Source organism: Psittacula echo, assembly GCF_963264785.1.
Source record: "Psittacula echo genome assembly, chromosome: 6".
In the NCBI taxonomy this organism is placed as follows: domain Eukaryota; kingdom Metazoa; phylum Chordata; class Aves; order Psittaciformes; family Psittacidae; genus Psittacula; species Psittacula echo.
In genome coordinates, this window is record NC_137743.1 from 35046249 (window position 1) to 35067840 (window position 21592).

General features: G+C 38.3%; 1 protein-coding gene across 1 annotated transcript in view; it reads left to right on the forward strand.

Annotated features, from left to right (window-relative positions):
* THSD7B (thrombospondin type 1 domain containing 7B) overlaps positions 1–21592 on the forward strand; it is a gene marked incomplete at both ends in the record, with an annotated part of 281668 nt that overhangs the window by 125348 nt on the left and 134728 nt on the right. Inside the window, 4 exons of the mRNA XM_080620490.1 lie at positions 1044–1278; positions 3470–3585; positions 9957–10089; positions 11091–11194. Coding sequence (XP_080476616.1) covers positions 1044–1278; positions 3470–3585; positions 9957–10089; positions 11091–11194 — 588 coding nt within the window. The remainder of the gene's footprint in view (positions 1–1043; positions 1279–3469; positions 3586–9956; positions 10090–11090; positions 11195–21592) is intronic.

A 21592-nucleotide genomic window follows, 5' to 3' on the forward strand; every position in this document is an offset into this window, starting at 1 on the left:
CTAGTTATTGTGGCCATATTGGGTTATATCTTATTTGAGAAGTCTCAGTCCTACAAGGAAATAGACATCCCCTCAAGAAGCAATATACCTTCATCTCTTGTTGATTTTAGTAGGGCATGAATGTGCTCTGAATCTTATAGTATCTGGCCCAAACACTACAGTTCTTTCAAAACCTGCAGCAGTTTGGCTGTATCAGAAGTTGCCTGTAACCAAATGGCTTTGATTTTAGTAATTTTTACTTCTTTCTTCCTAAAATTACAATGCTTACTGTTAAATTTCACTGCATTGCTCTTTAGCTTTTGAGCTAAGAACAGTGTCTGCTTTTATGGGGTAAATTCAGGTGCTGGCTACAGTGTTGAAACTTCTGGGGAGGCTGTTTAAACTCCTGTACTTTGTGGATTTATTACCAGCTGTCAACAAAGTGCAGTAGCTTAGCAAAATATTTTGACACTAATTTGAATGATGCTGTGTCAGAAAAGTAAAGACTTCATACACAAAACCTCTTTCAAGTTTTCCCTCCCTTGATTTTCTGATGTGGGTATAATTTGATGCATTCCTCCATCAGTATGGTTCAGCACCCACTACAGCTTGTCCGTTGAAGGCAATGTGTGAATGGAGTCCAAATATCAGAAAGAGATGCTCCTCCTTGGGAAATCAGCAAAAAGAATGAACATAAAAATAATGCTTAACTTGTCTTTAAACCTAATTGCATGTTTGCTGAGTGATACTGGCATTTAAATGGAATTAACTTGGGTCTGTGTAGGAGTACCAGTAAGGTTACTCAGAAATATACTTTGCCTATTTCTGTTTCCATTATGTGCTGGAATACAATTTTATGCAAGGCTAGTTTAATGGGGAAACAATATTTTAGAAGGTGCTTATTGCAGCTATAAAGGTCAACAGCTTTATTTAAACTTTATTTATTTATTTTTAATTGTGGACGGGGGGGAGGTACCAAGCAAACTTAACATTTTAAATTATTTTTCTATGTCTTCCTTTTGCCACTTGCTATAATATAAATTGGGGTGTTCTCTTTACTCCAGGTGGAAAAGCTTGTCCCCCTGACCGAGCCCTGCAGGAGCACCGTGCCTGTAATGATCACCCGTGCATGCATTTCTTCTGGGAAACTTCTCCCTGGAGCTCTTGCTCTGAAGATGTGCTGGTAACTGCACTCAATGCCACCATTAATTGGAGCGGAGAAGCCACTTGTGGAGTGGGCATACAGACAAGGAAAGTCTTCTGCATGAAGAGCAGTTCTGGCCAGGTCACACCCAAAAGGTATTTAAAAAGGGTTATTAGTGATTATTTGTAGTTACAATACATGACATATGAAGGCATTTTCAGCAGGTCTATGGAATCCCTGCATAGCCTTGAAAATCCATGCATCCTTGAAAATAATTTCAGGACTAAATCTCCAGCTACTACTCCATCACTACTATGAAAGGGATACAAATATCTAACAAAAATAAATAGCTAGAGCATTTTTAATTTTCTGTGTAAACCCAAGGAAAATGCATGCTTTTAGTGGTGTAGATTTGTTGCTGTAGCTCCTTTGTTATTCTAATTCACATTTTTCTGCAAATATTTTTCCTGAAGGACAGGTGTGAGGAAAATGTTAAGTAGATCTGAATATAATGTTCATCAATACATTATTAACAATGCTGTAATAAAATAGAAAAAGTAAACAGAGTTTGCTTTGTATTTACACCACAATAAGGCAGAACCATATGTGATCTATATCTTTCAGTTCATTTGTATAGCTTCTATACTGTGATGCCAACACAACAAAATTATGTATTCTGCAGTACAAATATTCTGAATTTTCCTTTGCTTTACTAAATGAGGAAAAAAAGTAGCACAGATGTTTTCCTTCATACAAAAAAATCAAGACGTTGCTAATTATTTTTGCACTGTTAATGAGTCTAGAGACTTACAACTGAGTTTCATTTCTTATTGTAGCTCTCAAAACAATCCTGTTCGTATAAGCAGACTGTTGATTTCAGTAAAGTTAATTAAAGTTCTTGAGGTTAATGAGATTAATTAAATAAAAGGAAAGAAATCTAGTATTCATTTATACCTGGAATACTTGATATTTTTTAACTTTGCCTAATTAAACGTATTGTTTATAGAGCTATGTGATGTCTAAAACAGTTGTTTGCCCATTCCACTTCTGAGATTGTGTAAGGGGAAATGAAACTGAAGGGGGTAAGTAAATACTTTAGTGAAGTGCGTGGAGGGCAAACAGAGTTTCAGAGGTGGAAAAATCCTGCCAAAAGGAGAGATTTGTGCACTGGGAACTTCAGAAAGGGTATCTCCTTGGCTTTGGTGTGGTAGCTTCAGTGCTGTGGTGTTCCTTGTGTAATGGAAGTACCTGGATCAAGAAGGACTGCTGAGTCCTTATAAGAGCTTCTTCCTGAAATTGTTATATAGCCAAATAAAACTAAAATTTTTGCAGAAAAATATTTCAACTTAGATAACAGAAATATGCCCTCTAGGATTATCATGCTTAATGAAAGGACGTGTCTCTTTGTATTTATTTTCTTTTAAATTATACCCTTGAGTATCTTATTACTACATCAGTAACCAAATTGTGACATTAAGATTTACTTTCTCTCCTAGTATGGTATAGTGGCCTATTCCTCTTTTAAATGGGATTGTTTGAGGTTGCATGCATTACTGAGTGATTTTGAGTGATCTTTCTACTAGAAATTAATAAAACATTAAAGAAGTAATTCCTGTTCTGATCCCTCGGTTCATGTGCAAGATCTGCCTGATCCCAGAAAATTTTTCAACTTCCACCCTTTGAGTTTTTGTTGACTGTGTTTGAAACCTTTTTTAGAGTATGCATGACATATTTTTAATTTAAGAGTTCAGAAGGAATGAAAACCAAATCACAGTGCTGTTATACTATACTGTGTTGTACAACTTTTTAAATAACAATTGAGGCCTCAATCAAAGAGCACTTTAAGCTATTTTTGTGTTTCCTAGGGGTTGAAAGTAGAGGAATATTACATCAGTCCTTACACACAGTTGGAAGTGGCTTAAAGGCTGTTGCATTTTGTGTTAACATATTTATTAACATAACTACATTTATTAACTACTATATTTATTAACATAGTTATTAACATAACTACATGCTTTTTTTGATAGTGAATATATCTGTTTTGCTGCAGTGAGTTTGTGTTTTAGGCATTATAGATAGAGTAGCATAGATGTAGCCTTTAGTCATCAAGTCAAACTCCACATTTTTGTTATTATTATTATTTTGTTTTTAATCTTTGAAGTATGCTAAATTCAGCTGGGTTACATGAGTGCAAAGGAGAAGAAAAATGAAGCTTGCTGTGACTGATCAGGAGTGTATATCTTCGGTCTGTTGGTACCCACACAGCCCTGTGAGAGACTTATGACGAAAACATTTCCCTGTAGTTTTAATTTTTTCTATATTTTACCTTTGGGTTTGGATCAATAGATGTCCAGAGTCCATTAGACCTGCAACTGTGCGGCCGTGTCTCCTCCTCTGCAAGAAAAACTGTGTTGTTACACCTTTCAGTGAGTGGACTCGCTGCCCAACAGCATGTCAGCCTGGTAAGCCCTTAAGAAGTCAAAACTGGGGGAAAAACAGACAATTGGCCTAGAAATGTATGGTAGATGTAGTTCATGTCAGCCTAATAATTTTTAGGGCTTTGATCTGAAGAGTTTTGGACTGGGGTGTTGTTGACATGATGTTGTTGAGGGGGTGGGATCCTTGCAGCAGATTTGGAGATAGGAGTTCTCTTCACCTGGAATAAATTCCTTCTGGTTTTCTGCCTTCAAAGTCCAAGTTCCCAAAGTTGTATGGGTATACATGGAATTCCTGCATTATATGAAATTTAATTCTCTTGACCAACTTAGATGTACATACAGGGTTGTGCAGATAACTCCTGTGCTTTGTGTTTTTTCAAGGACTGTGTATTTCTTTGATCTAGTTAGTTAGCTTTTGGACAGTAAGTGTTTAAAAAAGTTTCTTTATAATGATCTAGTGTTGGTTTTTATGATGAATGTGTGTGTTTCATTAATTATTCAGATGAAAGCCTTCTCAGTAATCAGAATATTTCATTATTGTTGGTGGCTTCTTTGCCCTTCAAAGATTCTCAGTGGATGCTCTAACATAGTCCTTGTTAGATTTTATGGGAAAATGAGTTGCTTTCTACAACAGTGAATCCTGTTTTAATTAGCAATTTATTTTTAGACTTTAAATGAGCTGCCTATAAAGAAGTAGAATAAATTACCTGGTAAATGACTTTGTTTATTAAATAATAGTCTACAATTAAAATGAGAAGAAATTAATTATTTAACCTCCTAGGTAGCATTATCACTTTAATATAATTCTAAATTAAAACTTCCTAGATGGGGGAGTTTGCTTTTTGCTAAATCTGTTATTGATGTGGCTGCATTGCAATATGTACTTTTTTTTTAGTTGCATTGTACAATTAAAACCTCAGCATGATAATGAAATTTCAGAACCACTATACATATGTGAGTTGTTTTATTTAATGGAAAAGTTGTGTTTAATGAAAACAATATACAGATGGTGAATTACCAAGCATATCAAGCAGGAGCAGGTATTGCCTGGCAGATTTAAAATTAAATGTGTACTGGTATAGGATCAGAACTTAGACAAACATGCAATCACTAAATCACTTTTACACAGAACTTTACCAGTTAAGCTGTTTGTAGTTTGTCTAAGAAAATATGTCCAACTTTACTATCTAACAATAAAAAAGCTGACATTTCCCCTACATTTAAATGTCATCAGACAACCATCTGTCTTTTGGCAAAGAATTATGTCATACTTCAGAAGTGTAGACAGCCGTGAACTTCGGGCAGTAACGGATGGACAGACAGCATAATTCACAAAAGAAGTGTAATTGAATCCCAGCACCTGTTGGTGAGGCAGGAACAGGGAGGAAGTTGCAAGTTCTTTGCCATTTCAGATACATACAGGTGACAACTGTCTACTGCAGTCTTCAATAATATATGTGTTTTAATAGGACTTTGAGGGTGAATCAAAACAGGAATCAGATGATCAATATGGAGATTTCACAACAGAATAGAATCACAGAATACCAGTTTGGAAGGGACCTCAAAGATCATGAAATGATCTGAATGAGCAGCATGTAGATTTTCCCCTATCAGCTGCTTTCCTAGTGATGTAGGTTTCCTGGGGAACTAACTGCTTTCAGCATGGGTGATGTGCTCTCTAGTCTGTCGGCATAGATTTAAGATGGGGAGATTAAAAAAAGAAAACACCTGATAATAAATAATGTTTTTCATCTTCCTCCTGAAAATAGATGGTACCTATTAGTACCACTCCTCTTCTGAGCATTGGTTGTCCAGGGGAAAGGTTAGAAATTTCTCTGTTACTTTATTCTCTAAAAACATTTATGTGAAATGTTAGTAGTGACTGTCCTATTTATTTCCCCATGCTTTAAATCAGATCTGAAATGGAATGGAGTAAAAGTGGATAAAATGTGTGGCATACCACGATAAGGAATTCCAATGACCTATACCTTGTCTCGGTTTCTATAAAGGATCTGGCACTTCCAGTTCTCAAAAACACTCAACCAGAGTCAGTCAAAGTTAGACTTACCCCTTCAAAAGCTCTTATCTGCATAAAAATGGAGACAGCTCTGATTTTGGTGGCTGAAATCTTGGAAAATTTGTGTGCTCAGAGTCTTGTTTTGACCAGACTGTCAGGAGCAAAGAGTATGAAGCTGGATGTTTCCTGTGTAAGCTTGACCAGATGTAGCACACTTTACAGTAGTCAACAAGGATTTTTAACCTTGCCTGAGAATGGTGATGCACCTTTCTGAGTCTTGGGCAGGGTACTGAGGAACCTGGGGTCAAATTCAGGAGAAGATGAGACAGCAAGAGGGGAATGAGAAGAGTGGATTGATGGAAGAAGTCCTATGTGTGTAAGGAGAGGAGACTGGAGATTGGTGGGACAGGGAGGTGTAAGTGGAAACACTGGTAAGCCACTCCCAGAATTCTCAAATAGCATTATCTGAGTTCATAGTCAAGAACATAGAAGTTAAGGTAGTCTTGAGATCCTGGGGCTTGATTTTTATCTGGAGGACAAGCAGTAGTAGCTGTGCCTGAAATCAGCTGAAGTTTGGCTTTAAAAGGACAGTCCTACGTAATGATAATACTCTGGAAAATCAGGCTATAGCAATTTTAAATGAGATATAAAAATTATGTTCATTAACATTTGTAAGGAATGCTGTAGAAAAACCAATGAGGAAATTCAATTTTGAAAATGGGGTTTGAGTAATGTGCAATAAATGTTGAGGGTAATTTAGTTTCTTGAGGTGGAGAAAATTACTGTGAGAAGCTCATTTAGATTTGGTGCTGATTAATAGGAAGGAAATGGCTAAGATTCTAATGGTGGTAGATAATTTGAATGGAAATCATCACAAAGTGATAGAGTTCACGATTCTTAGTAGGAGGGAAGGATGGCAGAATCAGCAAGACATTTAAAAAATAAAAAAGACAGACTTCAGCAGACAGAGAAAATTGGTAGCTACACCTCTTGGAAATGTGTTCTATGCAGACAGAAGTGTAGAAGACCTGGAAGCTACCACGAAAAACCATATGAAGGGATGAAGCCCGTTTGGACTCTACTTTCTATCCTGAAATTATTATAGTAGCAAGCACAGAGGAAAAAGGCATGTAGTTCTGTGTATGACTTGCATGTTCAAGCTTCAAATCATGCAAAGAACACATCATACACAGCTGGAAAAGACCTTTTTTACCTTTTCTCATTGTCAGAGGTGTTCAGACTCTTTTTTCCTTTTAGAGTATCAAATTGTTTCACAAAAATTAGAAACTAGAAATTGAGAATGTAAATTAAGTGATAGGAGGACATTAGGTAACAAGAATTACATAAGTGGATTAAAACTATGGGGAAACTGAATGAAATGTCCATTGCTTTCTGACAAACAAGGGAAGCATGGGGAATGTGCAGTTGCTGCTATTTCCTGTCTGCAGACAGGAAAGGAATGGACAAAAGAATAATTATTTTCATAAATTAGATGTTTCCATGTCAGTAGAGCTGTATGAATAGAGAAAGAAGTAATAAAGTAACACCAAAGCATCTATTGACTACCTTCTGGGTAAGAAATTGATAAATCCTAAGGAACTAAAACAGTAATACCGAGACAAACCAAACCAACCAACACCCTCACTCCTCCTCCCCACCCCCCCAAAAAAAACAAACCAAAAAAACAACAACCCCAAAGCAGTCAGGGAAATTGTAGATTACTCATCCGAACTTTATTCCATAGAAAAACACAAGAACAAGTTATTACTCAAGATATAAACGTTTTGAGAATAAGACTCTAATAAACTGGCCAGTGTGGATTTATTGAGAACAAATTTAATCTCCTTTTTTTTTTTTTTTTTTTTTTTTTTTTTTTTGACAGTGTAGCTTCTCTAAGGAAGTGGCAAATTTTTTGGCACATTAAACTTTGATCAGGAAGCTGGGGAGCAGTGACTTCACTTAGATGACTGTTAAATGGGTATTCAGCTGCTTGAAAAAATTCACAGTGGATATCACTGAAAAGAGTTTGTCTCCTTTACTGCCTGCCATTGGGTATTGATACACATAGATAAGATCCTGTGGGCCAGATTTCCTGGTCTCTTCTTGTTTGTCAGATGCTCCAGTCCCTAAACAGTCTTTGTGGCAGTTCACTGGACTCTCTTCAGTTTGCCCATGTCTGCCTTCTGGGGAGCCCAGAACTGGACACAGCACTCAGTTATCTTACCACAGCTGAGTAGAGGGAAAGAATTGCCACCCTCAACCTACTGGTGGTGCTCTTCTTAAAGCAGCGCTGGATGCTGTGGCCCTTCTGTGCTGCAAAGGCACATTGCTGCCTCATGGTCAACTTTTCTATCGTGACTCCCGCATCCTGCTTCCAATCAGTTGACTGATAGGCGTCCACTGTTCACAATCAAACTGGGAGTCCTAGAGAATACTCTTCTTGCCCCAATTCTGTGTGATATGTGTCTGAACAGCTTGTGGTTTTGAATAATAACATTAGTGGATGGATCTCAGAAAGAGATAGCAAACAAAATAGACAATATATTCAATGATATTAAAATAATTGAGAAATTTCTTAAAATGCAACTTGGGATGAAAAAAATTGTTTGCAGAAAGAGTGGGAAGTAAAGACATTAGTACTTTCTCAGGCACCTCTGGTGATACAGTGAACTACAGAATGAATTAAAGTCAGCAATTTAAAATGCTAAAACTCATGCTAGGCTTGTCAAACTTGTGGGCATGTTGTATGTAAAGCACCAAAGTGTTAGTGTACTGTGCACTGGTGAGGCTGCAGGTGGCATTCCTTGGGCACAGTGTTGAAGTAAGAAAGTGAGCAATGAGAGCGTAATTGAATCGGACCTATAAAGAGCTGGGTTTGCTTAGTTTAGAGAGGGAAAGACAGAGTGGATACAAGCCCTTGGAATTTCATAGAGGTTATGCATTAGATGATAAGGCTAGACTTTTTTTACATGTAGTGGACAGAAGATAAAAAAAGTTTAGCTTAATTTACGGGAGTGATGACTTGGTCTAGATTTTAAGAAAAGGCTCTCTGTGAGACTGTACAAGTGCTGAATCAGGCATCTGAAAGGAGACTGTAGGAAGCGGTAGAGTGGCCTCAAGTAGAGGAGGTTAAAAAAGCAGGAGGGGGATCACCCTGGGTGCCTTTATCCTACCTCAGGTGAGCAGCTGGGGCGAGCAATTTCCTGCAGTTCAAAGTCCCTTTGTGATGATCTCACAGCGATAGCAGTATGTGAGTGAAGGCTTGTGTAACTCGGTATCTTTAGAATCAACCGTATTTACTGGATCTCTACTTGTGTGTTGTGTTCATGGTGTGACTTTTCCTATGTTTTCCTTCTACTCTAATGCACTGTAACCTTGTTACTGTAGCTTTGTCTTATCTTGAGCTGGAAAAATAATGCTCATAGGTGAGTTAATTTACACACTGCTTTCCTCTGTTGGACAAGTTGGATGAAGTCCACTCTTAAAATATGTTTTCCTGGTCTGGAATTCTTTATGTAGTTTTGCCGAGATCCCTTTTCAGTTTTGTGGTATCTGTTTTTGAAGCGTGAATACAGCACCCAAAAAAGTACAAATGCAATACACAGCAGTTAAACCAGCTGTCTGTGCTTACCACTTACGCAGCCAAGGATTGTGTTTGTTTTAACTAGAGAGATATATAGATGAATCTTATCCTTGTCTTTCATGCAGTGTTCTGTAGTGTAGATTTTGTGAACAGTGTTTCTAGATGGATTGATCTTGCATCAAATCAGGTTAAGTAGAGAGTTAACTTCTGTTGGTTGCAAAGGTTTTCCTATCAGGAAGTTATTGTATGTAATTTCTAGACCCCAAAAGGTGGTGTTGTGGTTTAAACCCTTCTTATTAGGAAGAAAATTATCTCTATCACAGGTAAAATGAGGACAGATGGATTACTGCTACCAGCCTGAGACCACCAGAATGTTTTCAGGAACAAAACCTTTCATTATGAAAGGGTTTTTTGTTTGTTTGGTTGGTTGGTTAGTTTGATTTGGTTTGGTTTTATTCTTTTTGCCTGTTCAGGTCTTTAAGTATTTGCTAATACTTCTTTTTTTATCTGATTTGATGTTCTGTTAAATAGGCATGTTTTGATGGAGCTTGTAGGCTGTTGATTTATCAACCTTCCAGGTGCTGTTCTGCTGATCTAGTGGTAAATTTAGAGCAAGCAATGGTAGCTTTTGATCCAGTGTGCCATTCCTTCCATAGCGCTGATAGTTTTAAGATACAAACAAACACCAAGCATGTTTTTAACCAGGCCAGCTAGATCACTAACTCAGGGTGCCAACTGTGTTTAGAAGGCTTTTTTTTTGTTGTTGTTGGTTTTTTTTTTTTTTTCTTTTTACAGGCAATGCCACTGCAGTTAAGCAGTCCCGGTATAGAATTATCATTCAGGATGCTGCCAATGGGGGACAGACATGCCCAGACACATTATATGAGGAAAGAGAATGTGAAGATATTCCCATCTGTCCTGTGTATAGGTAAAAGGTGTTAGCTTCTCCAGAAATTACTCTTTTGCAGTTGTCCTGCACAATTTTCACCAGAAAACAACATAATACTGGAAAATGCAAACATATAAACAAATAATGTACCTTGCAAAATGTGTAAAAGTAGAATTCAAATTGGAGATTTCAGTAGATGTGGCATTATCAGAATGCACACCAACAGGCACAGCTCCTAGAAAGGTAACCTCAGGGTTCAATATGTTTAAGGAAGCTATTACTGGGAGCTCCCCCCTCAATGTATCTAAAAATCAATGTAAGTTATTTTGGGACCACAAGCACTCAACTGCTTTAATCGTAATTGTATGCTTATTGCAGAAATGCTTGTCTTTTCCCCTGATTCTACCATTCCAATGAATAATATGCATTTTAAAAAATTCTCATTAGACAAATGGTACAATAGGGCAATTACTCACCACTCTGCATTAAAATTCTGTGACCCATCTGTTATACGATATTAGTAAATAGAAAAGCATTATATCTTTGCATACAAATCTCCAGCCTGCACATCCTGTAGGACATGGTCACAAAGCAGGGAGCTGAAGGTAGTGCCAAAGCAGGAGCTACACCACTCGGCTCTGCCTGGCTCCCGTACCACATAGTGCTTTCTCCTTTTCTTGACTGGCACACATCCTAGTGCAGAAAGCAGACTGGGAACAATATCAGTTGGATTAGAACAGGCTTGCATGAGGAGAGCCTGATTTCAAAGCCCACTGAAGAGGTTTCCTGTGCATTTTATGTAACTTTGAACCATGCCCTACAATATGAGAAAGGGAAACATTGATGGAGGATGATGTAGCTTTTTAGAAGGTGAACCTTGCATTTGAATTTCAGTTCACAATACTTATTTCAGGAGTAATTGCCACTTTTTGACTCTATTTTTCCTTAAGTCCTTAGAGTTTATCATAATTTGTAACTGCAGGTTTTGCCTGGATATGTCAACTGTTTTCCACTTAATTGTTAACCTTTTCTTCTTTCAGGTGGAAGACCCACCGCTGGAGTCACTGTGTACTGGTGCCAGATTCAGTGAGACAGAATGTGCCGGGACATAATGAGGCATGTGGACAGGGTTTGCAGTCAAGGGGTAAGCTTTTTACATGCAGCCTCCAAATATTTAAGGTGTTGGAGCATGGCATTTAAATAGAGTCTTTTCTCTTTTTCAGTAGCTAGTTTGGAAACCAAGTGACTGATGCACTTAAAGTGTTTTGGAAAGTGGACCCATTGTATAGTTTTGCTGCTGTGCTGGATGTTAAAGTACCAGTAATATGATAGTATGCTTACAGTACAGGAGAGGATCTGTGCTTGATAGTCAAATATCTTCATAGGAACCTGCTCTTCTGCCGAAAGATGAAGCATGTGGGCTTTAAAAGAACTATCTATCTATAGCCTCTATGAAATAATCCATTTTTGGTGCTAAAACCAGAAAGGATAATTTCTATGATTTTAAATTTTACTAATAATTTGCCTGAGGCCTGATTTTCATTAAGGCTATTGAAGAAGTTCAGTGTGGGCAAAGGCTTTGGGCTCCTGCTGTTGACATAATGAAGCAGTTGGAAAATACAGTGATCCTGTTGTCTGAACTAAAGTGTTGAGAAAAATTTCATTGCTCAGACTATGTGATCAGAGTCTGTAGTGGTTCCTGCAGATGACTGGAGATTTGGCTGTTATCAGTTTCCAAGGAAATCTATGAAACCTTTAACAAATGGTTATTTTTATTAAAAAAAAATAATTACTGTACATGTATGCTAACTGAAGAAACTTGACATAATAATTTACTCCTGCAAAGGGCAGAAACTGTGTTCTTTAAAGATGAAGTGAATTTCTTGTATAATCTGGAAATAAAGGAAGAGGAAAAGAAGCCCTGACAGTATATGGGTTGTGTCTGAAAGAAGAAATGTGGTTTAAGCTATTGCTCAAAGGAGTAAATATCTTTAACTAGGTTTTGACCACAGGCCTTTCCACAAGGTTTTCAAAGAGAGCTCTGTAAATTGAGGTGTCTTAAAATGTATTCCTCAATCTCTGTGGGAAGGGATTGTACTCTTAATGCTCCAGTAGGTGCATGAACTTTCTGTTAATCATTCTCTGGTAGAGTTTGAAGTATAATAGAAGAGTATCGCACCTATTTGTGCTATGTGGAGAGTCCTCTAACAGTTACATGGGCTATGTGCTGTTCTGGGGTAATCATGGAAAACTAATTGCATAGTCTGATGAGTTTAAGCAAAATTTGTTTCAGTGCCACATTCACATGTTGTCATTAAACGTGGTCTTTGCGAACAACTTTGGTTTTCCTAATCACATGTAGTGAGAGAACCAATCTGCTAGGTATTGTTGAGAATGAGTAGGGTTTCAGGAAAGTGAGTTCTCAAATGAGAACCCATGAAAGAAGATTTTCAAGATATTTCCTATGAACAAAGGGGAGTGTTCTCCATGAAGAAGGCAGCTGAAACCAAGCTGCTAACTCTAACCATATTGCTTCTGAAAAACAAGCTGTTGGATTTTCAGCAATTCTTTATCTACAGAAGTGCTTAGAAACTGCTGTTAATACCTCACCTTGGTGCTACTTGAACTCTTCAAGACCAGCTCGCATCTGTGAAGAGGTGCTGTGTCACCATATTGTCAGGGACTAGCCATTTAGCCAGGGGTGACATTTGCTTACATGTCTTGCAGGGTCTTCTCAGCTCGTAGACCTTGAAACTGGAGGACTTCTGATCCTCTCATTCGTCACCATGAAGGGGGTCTGTCCTGGGTTCAGCAGCAGCAGTCAGTTTTTCTCCTTCTTAGTAGCTGGTGCAGCGCTGTGGTTTTGACTTTCGGCCTGGGAATAATACTGATAAAACCAATGTTTTCAGTTGCTGGTCAGAATGTTTACCCTGACCAAGGACCTTGTGAGTCTCATGCTCTGCCAGGGAGGAGGAGAAGCCGGGAGGAAGCAGGGACAGGACACCTGACCCAAACTAGCCAAAGAGGTATTCCATACCACAGCACGTCATGCCCGGGGATGTAACTGGGAGTTTCCCAGAAGGGCACGTCCTCTTCTCTGTCAGACTCATTTCCGGCAGGTGGTATTGTATTCTCTTCCCTTGTTATTTCTCTTATCATTATTATTATTGGTGGTAGCAGCAGTGGTTTGTGTTATACCTTAGTTATTAAACTGTTCTTATCTCAGCCCGTGGGAGGTACATTCTTTCAATTCTCCTCCCCATCCCTCTGGGGCGGGGGGGAGTAGAAACTGCGTGGCTGACTTGCCAACTGGCTTAAACCACGACAGGTCTTTGGAGATATTTCTGGAATAATATGTGAGGTGATGCTGGAGAAGTGTCTAGTGGGAGAAGTGTTCTTAGAGAACATGGAGGCACACTCTTCATAGAGGTCACAGTGAAACAGCAGAAGATAAAAGTCATAGGCTGTAGTGAGGGGAATTCCCAGATTGCCTGGAGAGACTGTAGGTTCCTTGAAGATACTGAAAACTCAACTGAATAAGTTGTTGAGGAGCCTTTCCTAACTTTGAGCTCAGTCTCACTGAGAGCAGGCACTGAATCTTCAGGGGTCCATTCTGTTCTAAAATACATCATGTGATTCTGTGAGTCTTTTCAGGGGAAAGTGTGCCATCAGTGGAAGATTGCCAGGTGTTATAGATAGATGCTTTCCTGCAATATTCAGGCATCCTACAAATGAGTTTGTGTTTGACATATTACCACCACTCCACACAGTAATTGTCTTGCATAATGTGTCAGCATTTTTAGCCAGTAAGTGCTTGTACTCCAAAGAGTATTTGTATGAATTTGCCTTGTTTCTGTTTTACCATATAACAGCAATTACCCTTTTACCACTGAAGATAATCAGTCTTGCCATTCCTTAGAGCATCCATTTTTTAGAATTTTTTTCTTTTGCCGGCCATACCCTGACTGTCATATAAATAAGAGGATTTCAGTTTTCAGTGTCTGTTGTATCTAGACAATTATATAAGGACATTAAATTAATAGAAATTATTTCTGAAATCAGTGAAAGAAAGTGTATGTTTATGAGTACCTATTTAGAATGGTGACTGTCCTGAGGGAAAATTAAGTCTGAAACTACTTTCAAGCTCTGCTCTTTCTCTAGGCTAGATTCTGAAATAGATACTTAGAGATCTTGTTCCATGAGTGTTTTCATTGAAATTACATGTAAATGTTCTGTGTAACATGCTGAAGATACCAGAATTTGACTGTGAATAATAAGCAGAATAGCCAAAGAGATGACAGGTGTCTGAAGCTTCAGTTTTTGTGGCTTTATCTTGGAATAATATTGCACTAATTACAATAGCATTTGTGTTTTTTATATCAGCTTCAGCGGACTAACTTATTCAGAAAACAGGCAGGTAAAAGAAAAGTAGCGTTTAGAAATAAGAAATACAGTTTTTATTTAAACCTCATTAGGGCATGATTTGCAAAAAGCCTCTGAGATAGGGCATTTGAGAGTAAAACCAGGTAGGGATGTTACTATTGCTTGACAATTGTATAGACAACATTTCTAACAGTCAGTGAAGAGCTTTGCGAACTTTCCTATTCCTACATAGCTGTCATTTTCCTTGACGAGTGACTAATTTACTAGAAAGTGTCAAGACTGTGAGAAAGGGTCCTGCACCTGGGTTGGGGCAATCTCAAGCACAAATACTGGCTGGGCAGACTGGATTGGGAGCAGCCCTGATGAGAAGGATTTGGTAGTGTTGGTTGATGAGAAGCTCAACATGAGCTGGCAGTGTGCGCTCGCAGCCCAGAAAGCCAACCATATCCTGGGCTGCATCGAAAGGAGCGTGACCAGCAGGTAAAGGGAGGTGATTGTCCCCCAATATGCTGCTCTGGTGAGACCCCTCCTGCAGTACTCTGCCCAGCTCTGGGGCCCCAACATAAGGAGAGCACGGACCTGTTGGAGTGAGTCTAGGGGAGGCTGGAGCACCTCTCTTATGAATACAGGCTGAGAGACTTGGGGTTGTTCAGCCTGGGGAAGAGAAGGCTCTGGGGAGACCTTAGAGCAGCCTTCCAGTGTGTAAAAGGGCTGACAAGAAAGCTGGAGAGGGACTTTTCACAAGGGCTTGTAGGGATAAGACAAGGGGTAATGGCTTTAAACTGAAAGAGGGAAGATTTAGATTAGATACTAGGATGAAGCTCATTACTGTGAGGGTGGTGAGGCAGTGGAATGTGTTACAGAGTGAAGCTGTGGCTGTTCCATCCCTGGAAGTGTTCAAGGCCAGGCTGGATGGTGGCTTGGAAGAGGATGATCTTTAGCATCCCTTCCAGCCCAAATAATTCTATGATTCTATAAAAATTGCTTCTGCTTCAGATGCCCTTCAGTGACTTTACTGTTCTCTGATGTTTGTGATGGAAGATCCTTCAGAAATGACCTCTCCCCTCAGTGCTGACTTCAACAGTAGCCTTAGACATTTACATGTTTATGGAAAAATGTGTTGCTCATTACAAGGGATTGTTAAGCTTTAATTAGTGGATGGAAAGCCCATTTTAACCAAGTGTCTTTGAAGGCTGCTTCAAAAGCCATTGATAAAATAAGTAGACATGTATTAAAGACTAGACTGATGTAATGAGATTCTGCTTTGATAACTAGTCTTGGAAATACACTGACAACATGGTTATGAATAAGGTAGTTACTTTGCAAAAGCAAGGAGAAGCTGCAGCAATGGAGCATGTCATGTCTTATTTCTCCTTCTCCTGCCACTTCTTAGCTCTGATTTATCTGTGAGTTTTGACCATATCTACCCCAATTACCAAGATAGTAAGTCTATCTCAGAGTTGTAGCTCCCCATCAGAAGAATACAGAAATACTGTGACACAGAGGAGTAAATATTCTTGCAGAATAATTTATTGATTTATGTACAGGAAAACAACAACAAACCCACCAATGCAGTAATGAGAAACTACTCCTCTGCTGTGGAAAAGCGCACTTTCAGAGACTTACCTGAAGTCACAGAGTGGATCAGTACTGGATAGACTCATTGGGCATCTCAGTAGAATATTTCTTTTGGTGTGCTCTGCTATCAAACCACGTATGATGTATTTCTTTCCTTCTTTAACTGGGTTGTAAATTTACACCACATGGACTTTGCTAAGATAGTTGGTGTTAAATATAATATGTTTCAGTTGAAAAGTTGATGTATGAATTGACAGTGAAAAAGTAAAATGCAGGCAGCACCGGACTCAAGCAATTAAAGATTCCTGTCTCCTTCATTGTAGGTTTCTGGCTCCTGCTCTGAAGCTCCCTGACACCTATAGGGATTTTCCAGACAAGACTGTTTCAGACTGAGATACAGATTGAAAACTTATCTTTATGAGAACAAAAATTGTAATGAATAGCTATCTAAGTTTCTAAGTGTGTGTAAATGCAGTGATATTTCCAGTGAATTCTTACATAAAATACATGCAGAACTGTGGTTACAAATTTAATTTGTAATAAATTAGTGACTAAGTTGTGTTCCATACTAAGCAAGATGAAAGGATGAATTTTGGTATTGCCTGTTAACGATGCACCTACAAAAATATTTCAAACAGCCATCCTTTAGCTGTATTATCTCCTGTATTATCAATCTGTAACACAGCAATGGCCATATACAATACTTTTGTTTCTGATGATATTATTATATGGTAACCTTTTTATAATGAGATGTGCCATCAGAAAAAGATCAGTGTAACCATTTTGTTTTGCTCATGAGATAGTCACCCAACGGTTCTTATTCCCAGTTTTACACGTAGTTAATGTCACTGCTGATTAGCTAAATTAACAGATGCAGGATGCTTTTGCACAGAATTGCCAGTTTCAAGAGGTACATATTGGAATTGTGTTATAATTTACACACTAGAGGCAATGTGATAACCCAAAGTTTACAATGCATACATTTATGATAGTAAACGTAGTGAAGACACAGACTGCTTCAGTTAGATGGTGATATTTTATGGGCCATGCTTTGTACACAGTCCTGTGTATAAATCTGTCCATCTAATAGAGACTTACCTGTCATCAGTAGCTCCCTCCAATGTTAACTTTGCCTGATAGGACAGTGGCACCTTGAGCCTTATTCTGAGTGGTGCTGGGGGTTCATTAGGTTTCTTGGTGTTTTTGCTGATGATACTACTCAAGGGTTGCAGGGACACTGTGGAAGCACAGTGAGCTGAACCTGAGTGTTCCCAGCCAGTGTCATGGTTTGGAAGACACCTGCCTGGCAGCTGGTGGCACTGGTAGCAAATAGTTGAGGGAAAAATAATTACCAGCATTAAGGACAGGAGCTGAGTCTTGTTTGAGATATATTTGAAAGGAAAGTTTGTGAATCCCTAGGATGGGGATTGAGTTTTAGGGGGATTGCCTCGCCAGGATGGAGAGCCTCAGTTTATCAACCATGTCTGCCCAGGGCTTTGCCAACACTTTACCAATGTGGCCGCTTTAAGTCATATTGCAAATTCATGAAGTACGTGTTATCTGTATTGTTTTTTGTCGCTGATGATGCGATTTTTAGCTTATAAACACATGAAGAGTAATACGGTGGTAAGAAACAACCAAGCCAGAATTGATTTACTATTATTTGTTCTTGATAATTTGATTTCTTTGACAAGGCAATGGGCTGGAGGTTAGGCAATAAGGTAGGCAGGAAGCAGCACAGATAACTCTCTTGACTTTAGGAGAACATTGAGTCCAGTCCCATGTGACAGTCTCCTGTGTGCAATAAGAAAGTATGACCTAGAGAAATGCAGGTTGAGATGGTTGTACAACTTGTTGAAAATCACATTCAAAGTCTGTTATCAGTTATTTACTGTCAACCAGGAAGGCCATTTCAGATGGCTTCCTGCAGGGCACACATACTCTTGAGTGCTTCAGTATTTTTCACTAACAGTGTGTATAATGAAACAGAGTACATCTGTAACACCTCTGGGTAATTGCATATTGTAAGTACTTTGAACGATAGGCAAAAAATACACATTGGATAAATTTGAGCATACTCTGACATCAGAAAAGTGAAATATTCATTAAGTCAAAAAATGTGTGGCATTCTGACTATGTAGAAAGATGGGGAGTGGTACTGTATGGGTAAGTCTGGAATTATACGTGTGAGTAGCCTTATACTGTTGTAAAAGAATGCTCATCATAAAATCATGTATTTCTTACATTTTCCATCTAATCTCCAAGTTCCTGAAATTTATTCTTCTGATTTATAAAATGCAATATTTTTAACATATTTAAATATTTTTAATCCTCCCTTTTATTTTGTAATGTAGCACTTCTACCACTGTACATCATGACAAACAATTAAGGTAAAATAAAAACATAAAAGATTTCTCTTGAGTAGTTACAGTTCTTGGTTTGCCAGTAGATTCAGAATAGCTAGGAACCTTTTTTATAAAATTTCATTAACAGAAATAAATTAGGTATGTAGGAGTCTTAAGATCTGGCAAATATTAGTAAATGACTTAGTATCTCTTGAACTTAATGAAACTTTACCTTTGATTTTGCATTTAAAACTTATCTGCATTCTTGTTGAACTATGTATATCTGTGCATGGAATTTGAGAGATTTTTCACTGCAATATGGATGATTTATTACATGAGTCCAGATTCTTTGTATCTAATTTCTATCAGTTTAACTATAGAATTTGATCTTGAAATTGTTTCCCAAAGCCTGGGTTTAATTGTGGATTTGATAGTAGATTAGTTTCATGCAAAAATGTGTGACAGCATTTCACATAGGGGCAAACAGGGAAAATTAAGGATTAGGAGACAAGAATATAATAGCAATGTCATGTATGCATGATGCATGTATGCATTCTTAGCCTTTCCTGCAGTAGAAGAATGAGGAAGATATCATCTACCAGACAGATTCTTAGTGGGATTTATTTCAGGTTTGGAACATTAGAATTGAATGGGAGCAGGAGGAGAGGGGAAGGGACAGATGAGGCTATGTGCGATGTGATGGATCAATCTCTGAGCATTTTGTGGCTGTCTTTGAGATTCCTGCAGTTTGATTTATGAGAAATAAAATCCCCTGCTTGTATAGAAATCATCCTGGGATGATTTTTAAAACCTGGCAGCATAGCAGAGTTGTATATGTAAATGTGTCCATCACTATCCTAGAGTCTGCAGCTGGGTTACTGGCTTGGGGAATGGAAATTCATCCTTGTATTGTATTACATCCTACTGATCTCCAGGTAATGTGTTGCTATAGACCAATTTTTCTTTCCTTGGGTCTTAGTTGATAGGACAAGGGGAAGAAAGATTGATACTGATTTTCTAGTGACAGATTGTTCACAAAAGAGTGATGGTGGACTACCCTCCCTTTTTCATGGGAGATGTCAGCAGGCATCACAAGGCACTTAAAACAGTGCTACTATATTTCAGTCTGGGTCTGGCCCAGCTTCCACTTCAAGCTATGCTGTGAGAGTATTTCATAGGCAATAGGAGAGTTGACATGACATTACTTTATAGACACTAACTAATAGCAAGAGAGACTCCAACTCATTTCTGTCACTGTAGGCTTATGCCAGCAACATAAAAATTGAAGAGACTCTTAGGGAATTTGTCCTGACAGCAATCTACAGTGCAACATTTTATCTAAAGGCAACTCAGTAATCTGTAGACTTTTTGTAAAATAAAGATGATGAAGTCTGCATCAGATAAATTACATATATTTGATTTCCTTCAAAAACAGGATGGTATATTCCACTATGTAGAAGGAAATAAGCAGACTTTCTAGCTTAACTATGTACTGTTCCTATCTTATAAACAAAACAAATATCAGTAGCTGGTTACCACACACAGCTTTTGTTTTCTGGGGATAAAAAGTCTTGATAAGTAGAAAAGTCTTTTGAAGCCAGAAGGCATGAACACTGAAGATGTATACTACATGCATGTATCAATAGAGGGATTTTTAAAAGATCAAAATAATGAGAAGTACAGCAGAGGAACATCAAAGCTTTCCAGGCTATGTATTTTTGCCTTGATTAGGAAGAAGGGGGGAAAGATGTTTTTAGATCAATAGGAAATGGCCCAATCACCTCAAAGTCAAAGACAGCACCATCCAAATGTGTACAATTTACAGGAATTGCTAGAGCATCTAAATCATAAAAGTCTGAAATGATCTGACAGCACTCATACCATATTTAACAGGTACAGGGAGATGTCGAGGTCATCTTATCTGAAGGAAACTCCTTTTTAAATGTAAGGGTAGATAGATTTTCATTCTGTCTTTCATCCCTCTGATTAAGTTCAGCTCTCTTTGGTCCTTCTAAGATTTCTTTCATCTAGTGTGTAGTCTGTATGATCTAAGCAACTATCGTTGGTGAAAGTCATTTTTGGGATCCTTTTTTAAATGATGGATTGTCATTAAACAGAGTATAGTAGATGAAAGAGGCCCAAGAAGAACCAAACTGTGCTGAGACTTACTCAGGAGGATGAAAGACATAATGAGAGACATAATGAAGAGCAATCTCTCCCTTAAACTGGAGAAAGGCCCTTCCAATTATGACTTAGTTTTAGAACCAGCTTTCAGTGGTTTAAAATGCTGGCTATGAACAGTTGATTTGGATTTTTCGTACAAATCTTGACAAATTTTCATTATGTGAACCAGGAGACCTGGGTGGTCATGCTTTATGGTTTGTGCAGAGGATGTTATGAACTATGGAGGTGGCTGATCTCCCAGTAACAAGTGATAGAACAAGAAGTAATGGCCTCAGGTTGTGCCAGGGGAGGTTTAGACTGGATATTAGGAAGAATTTCTTCACCAGAATTGTAGTCAGACACTGGGACAGGCTGCCCAGGCAAGTGGTGGAATCACCATCCCTGCAAGTGTTCAAAAACCGCGTAGATGAGGCCCTCGGTGACATGGGTTAGTGGTGGACTTGGCGGTCCTGGGATAAGGGTTGATTTGATGATTGTAATGGTCTTTTTCAACCTAGTTGATTCTATGATTCTGTAACAGAAATTTTTTCTATGGCTACAGGTGGGTTGTAAATAGACCTGATCCTACAGCCTTGTGTGCTTCTTATCAGAAATGCAGGAGCCATTTCATTCTAAACCTCTGTGTTCTGTTGACTTAGAACCTGAAATATGAGGGTTTATAATCTTTAACATTTTATATGAGCTTATGTAACAGTCACTGCAACTACCAATAATAATATCTGATTTTTTCAATGTTCTTCCTAATCTTTTTGCCTCTGTCAGTGTCGGGCATACCTCTCCTGCGGAGAGTAAGCTACTTTAGTTTCTTGTTGATTTTCAATTTAATTGAATCATCCTTTGTTCTTAAGACATTTGAGTCCCATTTGGTCTCCTTTTTTTTGCTATTTTATATAAAACTTTCTTGTCCCTTGTTCACCTCTCTGTGTTGCAAGCAGTCCCATCCAGTACTGATTTAGATCTACTTTTGCTTTTATAAAATTTTCATTTCCTCCTTGTCACAGTTGTGCTGTTTACAACTCCAAAGATAATTTGTGCCAAAGCCGCTGTGGTTC